Source organism: Rhincodon typus, chromosome 20, assembly GCF_021869965.1.
Source record: "Rhincodon typus isolate 14 chromosome 20, sRhiTyp1.1, whole genome shotgun sequence".
NCBI lineage: Eukaryota > Metazoa > Chordata > Chondrichthyes > Orectolobiformes > Rhincodontidae > Rhincodon > Rhincodon typus.
In genome coordinates, this window is record NC_063351.1 from 36,986,488 (window position 1) to 37,000,650 (window position 14,163).

General features: G+C 43.9%; 2 protein-coding genes across 2 annotated transcripts in view; one reads left to right on the forward strand and one right to left on the reverse strand.

Moving 5' to 3' along the window:
* The window catches only part of LOC109936323 (rab11 family-interacting protein 2), a 110,577-nt gene extending 108,943 nt beyond the window's left edge, over positions 1–1,634 (reverse strand). Inside the window, exon 1 of the mRNA XM_048609080.1 lies at positions 1,094–1,634. Coding sequence (XP_048465037.1) covers positions 1,094–1,443 — 350 coding nt within the window. The 5' untranslated portion in view covers positions 1,444–1,634. The remainder of the gene's footprint in view (positions 1–1,093) is intronic.
* Positions 1,635–1,643: 9 nt separating this feature from the next.
* The window catches only part of LOC109911229, a 205,032-nt gene continuing 192,512 nt past the window's right edge, over positions 1,644–14,163 (forward strand). Inside the window, exon 1 of the mRNA XM_048609079.1 lies at positions 1,644–1,766. The gene's annotated coding sequence lies outside the window, so the exon portion shown is untranslated. The remainder of the gene's footprint in view (positions 1,767–14,163) is intronic.

The window sequence follows — 14,163 nt, forward strand, 5'->3', positions numbered from 1 at the left end:
CTGATGCTGCTTGGCCTGCTGTGTTCATCCAGCTCTATACTTTGTTGCCTTGGATTCTCCAGCATCTGCAGTTCCTACTATCTCCGAAACAATCCTATCTTGCTAAATAGTTTCCATGTTCTTCTCTGCCAAGAAATAAAACCCACACTTGTTCTAATTACAGATGTTGCCTGGGCGTTTCAAAAATTAAGGCAACTGAGAGGCTTCCCAGTAATTTAAAAGTCAAGAATTCTCTTTCCAAAATCTTCTGAATAAAAGACAGAAACTCTTGAATTCTGAGTTCAACCTGAGTGTGGAGCAAATAAGAGTAAGAAAGTCTCATTCCATGGAACCAAGTCCCCTCTGGTTTCGTATGAAGTCAAGACTCTAGATTTGGACTGCCTTTATTTCATTAATTTTTCATTGCATTGTCACATAATTACAGTGCAAACACACCCAAAAACAAACTGATTTCAATTTTGGTTAGCATATTTCATTAATGTTTTGGAATGAAAAGATATTAAGTAATTTGAGGCATTAAAAGTATAAGCTTGGCTGATGCTGAAGATATAATGAATACAGAGCAGTGCAACTTGGATATGGAAAGAATAGTGCATTGATATTTCACCAAAATAGACAACACTTCTATATTTTATAGTCAAAAACATACACACTATTACATAGTTGCATATTCATGTGTGGTTGTATTCTTTGTCCTTTTACCTTATCTGGATTGCACAATAGGACAGCAACTGTTTTTTTAAAAAAATGAACAGCTGGTGCTTTTATGCAACCCCAATCATGCAAAAATTCCCCAAGTATATTGACAACATCGGAATTGTTTTCAACCTGCTGCCAGTCTTTTGTTTGGGCAGGAGGTGGGGGTGAGGCGAAGTGGCGGTGGAGGTGGTGTTGGAGGTTGAGTAGGCTCAACCTCCGATCATTTACACCTCATACACGAGTCAAACACACATTATGGACAAACTACGGACGCATACTGAATTATCGTAAATGCAACATCATGAAGATTAAACGTGAACTGAAGCCCTACATGTCTTCTAACTCAATGGCAGATTTATACAACCGAACATACTATAAAAGGGGAAACACTTACTCCTTTTGCCTCCTCGATTTGTTTTCAAAAAGTTCATTGAGGCAGATGGCTACCTGACCCAGGAATTTATCCAGCCCGACTAGGGAACGGTGCATGACAATCAAGTGGAGGATGTATTTCTCTGGAGTCCCCTGCAGCAGTAGACCAGGAAACTCGAAGGACACCTCCTCTTTCCATATCGGGCACAAGGTTTTCTCCGCCACCGAGGTTGAATATTTCTCTTTGCCCAGCTGGATGATGGTGTACGTGTCGTTGGTGCCGGTTTTGCTCTTGGGGTTGAGATCCCGGGCTTGCAAGACTGTCACTTGGACATGGGTAGGAAACCATGTCTGCGACTGCTCCGACAGCATCGTCTACCTATTTCTTTTCGTTTTGTTTGCTTCGTTCGGTTACCTCATTGAAAACGCGCTTAGTCGGCGAATATTTAAACTCGAGGGCGCCCCGACCGCGCCGCCTTCACATCCCCTCACTGCTGCCGGGACATAAAAGGCCGAAATGTGAAGAGAAAAGGCCGACTCCCCCTCACCGCCTCTGATTGCGGGGGGAAGGGTCAGAGGTCAGAGTTGAACCTCTTCCCCCGTCTCCCATAGCAACGCATTCGGCTTCGGTAACCCAGCGGGGATTTGTCCCGGGGTGTCACCACAAGGCCTGTATCTCCAAACCGATCTTCGAGGTAAGCAGTGTATTTACTGTTTTATTTTTGAAAAAATATATATACACACATAAATAAACGTGATGTGCAGAGAAATGTCTGTGTAACTGGAATCAGGACGCACGTTAATTTTTTTTCATCGAATAAACCTCAAAGGTGACAAGAAGGATTGAAAATCCCATTTAAACAGTTGCGTTTTGCTATTTTTTTTCTGGGTGTTTGCACACGTGAACGGAGGATTTATTGTTTTCTTTAAATGTGCGGATGCCCCTTAACCCGGCGTGCGACTCCCCCCCCCCCCCAAAGTGTTGGACTACGGTGGACGACATCAGAAATCATACAACACCAGCTTATAAACCAACAGGTTTATTTAAAATTACAAGCTTTCAGAGCTGTGCTCCTTTGTCAGGTGAACTATTGATTATAGTTGTATCATACCTTTTTGTCATGAAATTTCATGGTATATAGGTATTTTTTTGGAAACTTAGGTTGAAAAGTGGACTGACCATTTCATGGGTTTAAGATTGATTTGTATTTCTACATTATGTTTTTAGCACGATTTCGACCCAAGGCTCCACCTGGACCACTTTGAAAGTTTTTTATTTAATGTTCCCTGCTGTAGGAAGGATGTTATGAAACTTGAAAGGGTTCAGAAAAGATTTGCCAGAATGTTGTCAAGGTTGGAGGGTTTGAGCTGTAGGGAGAGGCTGAAGAGGCTGGGGCTATTTTCCATGGTGCATCAGAGGCTGAGGCGTGATCTTATCGAGGTTTATAAAATCAGAAGGGGCATGGATAGGTTAAATAGGCAAGGTCTTTTCTCTGGGGTGGGAGTCCAAAACTAGAAGACGTAGGTTTAAGGTGGAAAGGGAAAGATTGAAAGGGATCTAAGGGGGAACGTTTTCACACAAGAGGGTGGTGCGTGTGTGGAATGAGCTGTTACAGGAAGTGAGGGAGGCTTGTACAATTACAACATTTAAAAGGCATCTGGATGGGTACATGAAAAGGGAGGGTTTAAGAGGGATATGGGCCAAATGCTGGCAGATGGGACTAGGTTTATTTAGGAAATCTGGTTGGCATGGATAAGTTGGACCGAAGGGTATGTTTCCGTGCTGTACATCTCTATGACTCTGAGGAACTGGTGAAAATTCACTCTGTGCTCCCCACCTGCACCCAAGAATCCCATTCAAGAGTTCCTCAAGCTGTAGGTTGCATGCTGCCTGTCCTTCAAGGCACCAATGATGATTGTGGAGATGAGAGTTGCCTGGTTGAAAGGCTGTTGGGAAAACCCTGATCCTACTGGATCATTGCTGTTAAAAAGCAAGAGTTAGGGAGGGAATTCGATTTCAGATGCGACGAGTGCTGTACTAAGGGGATGGAGGAGGGGGGAGTGGGAAGTGTGGGCATAGATTCCTCTTTTTGGCAATCTCTGTTTGCAATGCAGGCCTGTTATAATGATATTTATTGACTGTTTCTTAAATCTCAATCAGTAACTAAAATGCTTAAATTATTAATTGCTAGGCAGTTTATGTGAATGTTTTCAGCATATGACCTGTAATGAGAGGAAATTAAAATAATTGTCATTGACATTAGTATTGTTTTTTTTTGCCAGGTCTGGATGACTTGGGATAACCCTTTTAAAAATGTTGTATATACCCTGATTCTGGGACTCCCAACTCATATCCAAATATGCCAATTTTCACGAGAGCTTTGAAGAATGCGAGTTGGTTTGGGCCATGAGCCCAAACTTTAGACTGCTGCTCTGTCCAGCTCCAATGCATGGGTAGGCATACCTAACCTCTCCATAATTCTTATGGAGTTGGGACAGCTTTTGAAAGACTGTTCATTCAGGACATGTCAAAGTTGTCATGAACTATAGTTTGCAAGAGAGACCATCTAAAAGATTATGTTGGCTATCAGTCAAGCATGCATAATAAAGTCTGAGAGCCCAAACATCCATTGGAGTACTGAAACAACTAAACCCAGGTCAAACATTGCTTGATTGATAGGTTAGGCTCTCTGATCTATGCTTTCAATTGCACAACATTTATTTGAAAGAAAATAATGGGTTTCGGGTCCTTGCAGATCCTGCTACTGATTATTTAAAGGCTATGGTTGACTTTTATTGAAATAGTAAATTGAAAGAACTGAATGAATGACATTTTTGAAAGATTTTTTGCACTTTCTCGTGAAAGGCTTCTTGGTTCTTTATAGCGTGTGACTACGGAAGTGCATGGGTTGGTATGATGGACATGTGGGGGAATGCTGGTTGGGTGGATGATATGCATGGGGATCATGATGAGCCATAGAGTTGAGTGGAGGGGAATGAGATGGTGTGGTTGGGGCGTTAGCAGTCTGTGGGGTAAGAGCTAGATGGCCTTACTGATTTTACTAGGAATAGACAAACTCACACAACCCTCAACCAGGCTGCCTCCAACCTCCTTCCTGGGCCAACTGACATGACTGCAGCCTATAACCATTGTCGCTAACTCCCACTAAAAATAGCACTTTCAGCGCCACACTGTTTTAAACTGGTCTACAAAGCTGAGAATTTCCTCAAATCCTGTTATTTGCCTTGAGGATGAAAATCCAGGCTTATATGATAGTTTCCTGCTCCTGCACTCTCCTTCAACTTTCCACTGAATAACAAATCCAGCCAGGTTACAAATTCCTCTTTGGATTATTATGCTGTAGTTCCTATAATGTGTTTCACACGCTTCAATAAGTCCTGATATGCCTTTTATCCTGAAAGGCATAATATAGATGTAAGTCAAGACTTTTTTTCCTTTGAACTGTTGCTAAACACTGACAATAAACAAACATAGTGGAATGTGTGATCTCTCCCACCCCTGTTTTTTTTCAGACCTCATCTGAGAGCCAAAGTGAAGTCACTCAACCACAACATGCAATCATCAGTTATAAGTATTCCTGGAAGTCAAAGTAATTTCTGATTTGGGGTCAAGCACTTAATGCTTGAATGATGGTGCCAACCTGTCCTGTTACAAAAACTCAAAACAAACTACCAGACACTGAATGAATAATAAAATGCAGTGAAATCAAACACATTTAAAGAACATCAGAAAGGATTCAATCAAATTTATATGGTACTGAGAAATCTGAGATAATATGTAGATATAGGCTGAATAAAAAGGTAAATAATAGCAAAAAGAAACAGGCAAAAGTCTGTAAAGAACCAGGACATGAGGAACATGATTCAGCTTGAATATAAACAGTACCTAAAGATTACTAAAATAGAAATCTGTAAAGTAAATAAGAAATTAGAAAGGAAAATTGCAGTGGTTTATCAAGGGGAATAAGAAGTTTTTCAGTTATGTTCACAGAAGGCAGAGGATTAGAGAACACTTTGGGCCTCTAAAGGATAAGACTAGCAGATTAGTTGTGGAGGATCAGGGCATGGATGCATTTTTAAATGTGTTCTTCAGTTTGGTTTTCGCAAGAGAGGATTCCTGATCCCGTAAATAAGATGACTGAGAGAGCTGGGAGTGTTTATTGAAGATAGATATTATTTGAGGAATTGTTATTAAGGACCTGAAGGCCTGACTGCGTACATCTGGGAATTCTTGAGCAAGCACAAGAAGAAATAGCAGATGCTTTGGCAGAATTCTTTTTTAGCTGCAGGAGAGCAGGTATAGCACCAAAGAAGATGGTGATGTGGTTCTTACTGTTGAGATTTACACAATAATATTCTTTTTGCTGAATGCTAGTATGGATTTAGGAGGCATCACTAAGTTAAGAGTAGTGGAGATGTAGTTGATGTAATACCATAGCCTAGATGACCAACATGTACTCAATAGATTTATTGGGAAACAAGTTACAAAAGCCACAATTTTAGGATTTAAAAGAAAAGCAATGAACAAAATATTAAGGAACTTTTTATTTAAGAAACAGGATAATGGAGTGATTACCTGGCTGAAGAGAAATAATCTTTGAGGCAGTGGTATTTAGGCAACTGCTGGGAAATGTGCTAACTAGGAGACAGTCAACATAGACGGATTTTCATGGAAAGCCATATATTGACGGTACTTGCAAGGTTCAGGTCAGACTAATGACATGAGAATTTGAGGAAAACTGGGATCTAAGATATGAATAGATTCACCTATGGTCAGAAAAGCAGTTTAAGATTCTCTTGACATTGTTAGTGACAAATACTTGGGAATGTAGAACAATTGATACATTAAAATTTCATTTCTGCCCAGCTCAAAATGAAGTAGGTAATAAACGTAGTGGGATTAATCTAGAAATTAAATGCACATATTATGCCTATAGAGTTTGGTATTTCTCACTAATGTCTGTCTTATAAAAATTGAACTGCCTCCAGTTGAAAGCAGGGCCTGCCATGTTTTACTGGCATCACAAGGAGGTTTCAGGCACTATTATGATCCATGTAGACATATTTTTGTGGGGTGGAAGCAGTGAATTTGAAAACATTGTCATACGAGACCTGAAAACAGAATTCAAAATTTGAGGTAACAAGGTGTAGAGCTGGATGAACACAGCAGGCCAAGCAGCATCAGAGGAGCAGGAAAGCTGACGTTTCGGGTCTAGACCCTTCTTCAGAAATGAGGGAAAGGAAGAGGATTCTGAAATAAATATGGAGAAAGGGGGAGGCGGATAGAAGATGGATAAAGGAGAAGATAGGTGGAGAGGAGACGGACAGGTCAAGGAGGTGGGGTTGGAGCCAGTAAAGGTGAGTGTAGGTGGGGAGGTAGGGAGGAGATAGGTCAGTCCAGGGAGGACAGACAGGTCAAGGGGGCGGGATGAGGTTAGTAGGTAGGAGATGGGGTTGGGGCTTGAGGTGGAAAGAGGGGAGGAAGAGGTGGGAGGAAGGACAGGTTAGGGAAGTGGGTACAAGCTGGGCTGGTTTTGGGATGTGGTCAGGGGAGGGGAGATTTTGAAGCTTGTGAAGTCCACATTGATACCATTGGGCTGCAGGGTTCCTAAGCGAAATATGAGATGCTGTTCCTGCAACCTTCGGGTGGCATCGTTGTGGCACTGCAGGAGGCCCAGGATGGACATGTCGTTCAAGGAGTGGAAGGGGGAGTTCAAATGGTTCATGACTGGGAGGTGCAGTTGTTGGTTGCGAACCGATCATAGGTGTTCCGCAAAGCGGTCCCCAAGCCTCCGTTTGGTTTCCCCGATGTAGAGGAGGCTACAACGGGAACAGCGGATACAGAATACCACATTAGCAGATGTGCAGGTGAACATCTATTTGATGTGGAAAGTCTTCTTAAGGCCTGGGATGGGGGTGAGGGGGGAGGTGTAGGGGTAGGTGTAGCACTTCCTGCGGTTGCAGGGAAAAGTGCCGGGGGTGGTGGGGCTGGTGGGGAGTGTGGAGCGGACAAGGGAGTCACGGAGAGAGTGGTATCTCTGGAAAGCAGCTAAAGATGGGGAGGGAAAAATGTCTTTGGTATTGGGGTCGGATTGCAGATGGTGGAAGTGTCGGAGGATGATGCGTTGGATCCGGAGGTTGGTGGGGTGATACGTGAGGACGATGACATCACATCCGCCACCGCCTGGTACGCCACTTCCGGTACAGCGAACTCCATCGACACCACTGCTGATGCTGCTGCCTCCGTTTCCGAGGCCAACACCACAGACATTGAGGACGACGCTGCCGCCGCCACCAACATCCAAGATTTACCGGCCTACGCCGCTCCGCCCACCGCTGACGCCACCCCACCGCCGCCGACGCTCTGCCCACCTCCAGAGGAGACAGTAGCATCCAGCCCTGCCGGGTCTTCACCATTCTCCCAGACCTCCCCCTCACTGAGGGCGAACGGTCAGTCCTCAGTAAAGGCCTCACCTTTGTCCCCCTCCACCCAAACATCAACGAATACAATTCACGCTTGGACGTTGAACAGTTTTTCCGCCGCCTCCACCTCCACGCTTACTTCTTTAATCGTGAGCCTAAACCTCCCTCTTCTGACCCCTTCTCCCACCTCCAACACACCACCTCCTCCTGGACGCCACCCCAAGACCTCCTACCCTCCCTTGACGTCTTCATCTCCAACTGCTGTCGTGACAGCGATCGCCTCAACCTCTCCACCCCCCTCACCCACTCCAGCCTCTCCTGCACAGAACGTGCAGCCCTCCGCTCCAATCCCAACCTCACCAAAAAAGCCGCGGACAAGGGAGGCGCAGTTGTAGTATGGCACACTGACCTCTACATCGCTGAGGCCAGGCGCCAACTCTCCGACACCACCTCCTACTGCCTCCTTGATCATGACCCCACCCCCGACCACCAAAACATCATCTCCCAAACCATCCACAATCTCATCACCTCAGGTGACCTCCCACCCACAGCCTCCAACCTCATCGTTCCCCAACCTCGCACTGCCCGTTTCTATCTCCTTCCAAAATCCACAAACCTGACTGCCCTGGTCGACCCATTGTCTCCGCTTGCTCCTGCCCCACTGAACTCATCTCCACTTATCTCGACTCTGTTTTCTCCCCCTTGGTCCAGGAACTCCCCACCTATGTCCGTGATAGCACCCACGCCCTCCAGCTCCTTCAAAACTTCAGATTCCCTGGTCCCCAACACCTCATCTTTACTATGGACGTCCAGTCCCTATACACTTGCCTTCCCCATGCAGGTGGCCCGAAGGCCTGACCAGTCCCCCTCCACTGACACACTCATCCGCTTAGCTGAACTCGTCCTCACCCTTAACAACTTCTCCTTCAATTCCTCCCACTTCCTACAGACAAAGTGGGTGGCCATGGGTACCCACATGGGCCCAAGCTATGCCTGCCTTTTTGTAGGATACGTGGAACAATCCCTCTTCCGAAGCTACGCTGGCCCTACCCCTGACCTCTTCCTCCGTTACATCGATGACTGTATCGGCACCGCCTCATGCTCCCACGAGGAGCTCGAACAGTTCATCCACTTCACTAACACCTTGCACCCCAACCTTAAGTTCACCTGGACCATGTCCGATACCTCTCTCCCCTTCCTGGACCTCTATTTCCATCCCTGGCAACCACCTGGAAACCGATATCCATTTTGAGCCTACCGACTCCCACAGCTACCTCGAGTACACCTCCTCTCACCCACCTTCCTGCAAAAAGGCCATCCCCTATTTCCAATTCATTCGCCTCCGCTGCATCTGCTCCCAAGATGAGGCATTCCACTCCTGGACATCCCAGATGTCCTCGTTTTTCAAGGAACGCAACTTCCCCTCCACAGTGGTTGAAAACGCCCTCGACTGTGTCTCTCGCATTTCCCGCAAATCCGTCCTCGCAATAACAACCAAAACAGAATCCCCCTTGTCTGCACGTACCACCCCACCAACCTCCAGATCCAACTCATCATCCTCCGACACTTCCGCCATCTGCAATCCGACCCCACTATCAAAGACATTTTTCCCTCCCCACCCTTATCTGCTTTCCGGAGGGACCACTCTCTCCGTGACTCCCTTGTCCGCTCCACACTCCCCACCACCCCTGGCACTTTTCCCTGCAACCGCAGGAAGTACTACACCTACCCCTACACCTCCCCCCTCACCCCCATCCCAGGCCTTAAGAAGACTTTCCACATCAAACAGATGTTCACCTGCACATCTGCTAATGTGGTATTCTGTATCCGCTGTTCCCGTTGTAGCCTCCTCTACATCGGGGAAACCAAACGGAGGCTTGGGGACCGCTTTGCGGAACACCTATGATCAGTTCGCAACCAACAACTGCACCTCCCGGTCATGAACCATTTCAACTCCCCCTCCCAATTCTTGAACGACATGTCCATCCTGGGCCTCCTGCAGTGCGGCAACGATGCCACCCGAAGGTTGCAGGAACAGCATCTCATATTTCGCTTAGGAACCCTGCAGCCCAATGGTATCAATGTGGACTTCACAAGCTTCAAAATCTCCCCTCCCCCGACCGCATCCCAAAAACCAGCCCGGCTCATACCCACCTCCCTAACCTGTCCTCCCACCTATCCACTCCTCCCACCTCAAGCCCCACCCCCATCTCCTACCTACTAGCCTCATCCCTCCTCCTTGACCTGTCTGTCCTCCCTGGACCGACCTATCCCCTCCCTAACTCCCAACCTACACTCACCTTTACTGGCTCCAACCCCGTCTCTTTGACCTGTCCGTCTCCTCTCCACCTATCTTCTCCTTTATCCATCTTCTATCCTCCTCCCCCTTTCTCCCTATTTATTTCAGAATCCCCTTCCTTTCCCCCATTTCTGAAGAAGGGTCTAGACCTGAAACGTCAGCTTTCCTGCTCCTCTGATGCTGCTTGGCCTGCTGTGTTCATCCAGCTCTACACCTTGTTATCTCAGATTCTCCAGCATCGGCAGTTCCTACTATCTCTGTATCAAAATTTGAAGTGAAGCTTTTACAAACATTGAATTAGAAATAAAGTAGAATGGATCAGGTGACATTTTGCATTAGCAATTTTATGTAGAAAATATTTGCACCATTGCAATTTGTCAAAGTCAGGTCTGGAGAAAAGATGCAATACCTTTCAGAACTGAGATGGGAGAATTGTGCATGTTAATTGGACAACCGAATTGCTGGGTACTCAAAATAAAGTGAGATGCCAACTTTGAGGTCCTGATCGTGACTATGAAAAATCCCAAGTTAGAAGGTGTTATTTTAAGTGAATAAAATTTCGAATAAAATAGAATGTGGTATTTTGGAATTTCCATCATTTGGAAGTGCCGGAAACATGAAACTTATTGTGTTTAGTGATGCTTTGTATGCACACTTCTGTGAGTTCTCAAATGCAAAAGGTTTAAAATTTGCTACAATCTGACATCCCTACCTGCTTCAAGAAGTCCATCATCACCTGGTGCCAAAGAAAACTTTGTGCAGGGTGCCTCAATGACTACCGGTGGCTCTGACCTCCGTAATTATTAGGTATGCGAGAGGTTAGTTATGGCTTACATCAATTCTAGCCTCCTAGCCTGCCTTGATCCCTTGCAATTCACCTACCATTGCAACAGGTCCATGGCAGACATCATCTCCCTGGCCCTGCACTCATCCCTGGGACATCTAAATAACAAGGATACATATACCAGATTCCTACTTATTGACTAAAGCTGTGCCTTCAACACCATTATTCCAATTAAACTAATCTCCAAACTCTGAAGCCTAGGTCTCTGCTTCACCCTCTGCAACGGGATCCTTGACTTCCTAACCCACAGACTGCAATCAGTGAGAATAGGCAACAACACCTCCTCCATGCTAAGCTTTAACACCAGTGCCCCATAGGGCTACATACTCAGCCCCTGACTATACTCCCTATACACTGATGAATGTGTGGCCAAATTCTGTCCTAACTCCATCTACAAGTTCGCTCGTAACACCACTGTTGTAGGCCAGATGTAAAACAACGACGAGACAGAATACAGGAAGGAGAAAGTGCTTGGTGGCATGGCGTAAAGATAACAATTTCTCCCTCAATATCAGCAAAACAAAAGAGCTGGTCATTGACTTCAGGAAACAAGGTGGAGGGCACAACCTTGTCTCCATCAATGGTGTTGAGGTGGAGATGGTCAACAGCATCACATTCCTAGGATTGATGAGCACCAACAATCTGTCCTGGTCCACCCACGTTGACGCTACAGTAAAGAAAGCACAACAACACCTCTACTTCCTCAGGAGGCTCAGGAAATTCCATAGATGCACAATAGAAAGCATTCTGTCTGGATGCATCAGGGCTTGATATGGCAAGTAAGAAACTACAGAGTTGTGAATGCAGCCCAGTCCATTACGCCAGCCAACCTTCCATCCACCGTCTCCATCGATAATTGTCACTGCCTTGGGAAGACAGCCAACATACTCAAAGACCCTTCCCACCCCAGTTATAATGTCTTTCGATCACTTGAGTTGGGCAGAAGGTACAAAAGCTTAAACACATGTACCAACAGATTCAAGGACAGCTTCTTCCCCACTGTTATTAGACGTCTGAATGGACCTAGCAAATTTTAAATTTAATGTTGATCTGGCTCTTTGTGGAACTACTGTGGAGCCGTAAAATTGTATTCTTAGCTCTGTTCTGTTACCCTAATGCACTTTGTATGGTATGATCTGTCTGTAGTGCACGCAAAATAAAAAACTTTTCACTGTACCTAGGTACATGTGACAATAATAAATTAAATCAAGTTTCTCTTTTGGACAAGGGAGGTAAATGATCACAGTAATCAAAGTACCTTGGCAGCAGAAACTCATGCTCTTGTTGGGCAGTGGATATGGTGTTTTTATTCACGAAAGTATTGGAAAAAAATTGTAGAGGATTCAGCAATAATACTCATTGAGTCCTACATCATGGATAAGTCACTGTGGGATAATCTACATTCAGCAAAATGTGTGAATGAGCAAAGATCTAAGTATTAATATTGCAATTTCAAATCAGATGTGGAGGAAGGACAAATCTCAAAATTGTAATTGGTGGATAGCAGCAGTCTGATTGCTTTACATAGAAAGGTGCAAGCGAAAAGAAACACCACAAAAAAAAATCTGTACAAGGGATATTTGGATCTGTAATGTTAAAAAATGAAAGCCTGAATATAATGCATAGTTAGTCGGCACAACCTACTGTCATTTAGTAATTTTTGTTTATTTTCATTATCATTATACTTGTTACTGTTAAAGAAAAAAAGTGAAATCTGTTATCATCTAGTAAGATCTGGCAAGGATGCCCGAGATCAAATGAATTAGGGAGCAGATGATGGGGAAAATTGGACATGTACTTAACAGTACTTGTTTCCTATTTGTAAGTAATCAGTGGTGTTGGAGTTTGGGCTGTGTGAGCTGAAATAAAACTCTGACTAGAAAAGTATATCACTGGACGCTGTCTGAGTGACATTTTAACCTCTGGTGTTAAACAAGAATGACTGCTGAATCAAACTAACACTAAGAATGTTGTTGTGCCTAGCACTGGATCTAATTCCATATGTCCTAATTAGGTAATTACATAAATTAGGTTTTCAATAACATTTTACGATCAGTATATATAGGTTTATTTTAATATATCTATTTCATCAAACTTCCCTAAATAAAGTGTACAAATATTTGTTTTGTAGCTTTAATTAGGCTTGTCATTGACCAACAGCAGAATCTTCAATATGTAACAATTTTATTTCACTGCACACATAATACTGAAATTTCAGAATACCACGCTTTGTATCTGATTTCATATCACATGCTTTCCTGTGTACCATGAAAGTGTGCTCAAAAATTTGAGTTCATGTGTATTTTCAGAATTATTGTCACTGATTTAAATGAAAGAATGTTCTAATATGTACTGGTATTCCGCAAATGGGCCAAATATTGATGCCTTCTTAATGCTTACGTTCAATTCATGCAGGATAAATGGTGTGATCTGAAATCAAAGTGAAGTGTTCTTAATTCTCAGTTTTTTTTTGCCGTGAAAACAATTGCTTGGATTTTGAAGGCTGTCCTGTAGACTCTCATAAAGCCTGCTAAAGCTGTAGAACAGCAGTATGAATGTGTACAATACCCCTTTATCAAGCTTTGCATATAAAGACTGGACCTGTTTTGGGCCTCTCTACTATCATACTGAACCTACAGGGATTCTGTGGCATGATGACATTTTTCAATGTCAGTGATCCCTTGATCAGATACTCAACTTGAAGTTTGAAACATAAATTCACCAAGTAGGAATAAAGTGTAGCTAACTGTCATATTAAGCAGTCTGTGGATCAATAGAAATGAAATGAAACAGCTTACTGTTCATGATTCCACTCTATAACTTTATTTAAGAATTTGATCAAGGGATCATTCAAAATTCAATGGAACAAAGACAGGAAAAATTTGCCCTTTCGATCAAAGGGTTCTAAAATATCAGAATCTTGCATGAAAACACTTCAAAATGCAGAAACAAAACAATGGTTATGTCTCCTATGAGCTTAATTCCACTTGCACACGTGACAGGTGGCCATAGTGTTATGTGCAAGTTTTGTTATTTGCAAAGTAAGTAAATATTTTGTTTTTGGAATTGATAACATTATTGTTAAATCCGATTTGAGGGAAGTACTGAATACCTAGGATTGCAACAACTTATAGAAAGACATTAACAGATTCTCAGAATGAGCTTTTTTTTTACTCTGCAGTATTTAAAAAAACCTCAAGGCTATGGAAAGCCAGTTTATTTCCCTTATCAGTTTCAGTAAGCTGTAGCTTTGTAACCAGTAAGTCAGAGACTTTATACATGTAAACTAGTCGGCCTGTGCCTCCTGCAAGCAAGCATAAGTGCCTGGAGCAGTAAGATTGAAGAGCAGCAGGTCGTAATGAGGCAAAAAGTTCATCTCAACAAACCCTGTTGACCAGGACAATTGAACAGCATTTCCGGTCTTCCCCTCCGCCCATAACACTCAGATTTCTTTTATTTGTGTGTGTGTGTGTGTGTGTGTGTGTGTGTGTGTGTGTGTGTGTGT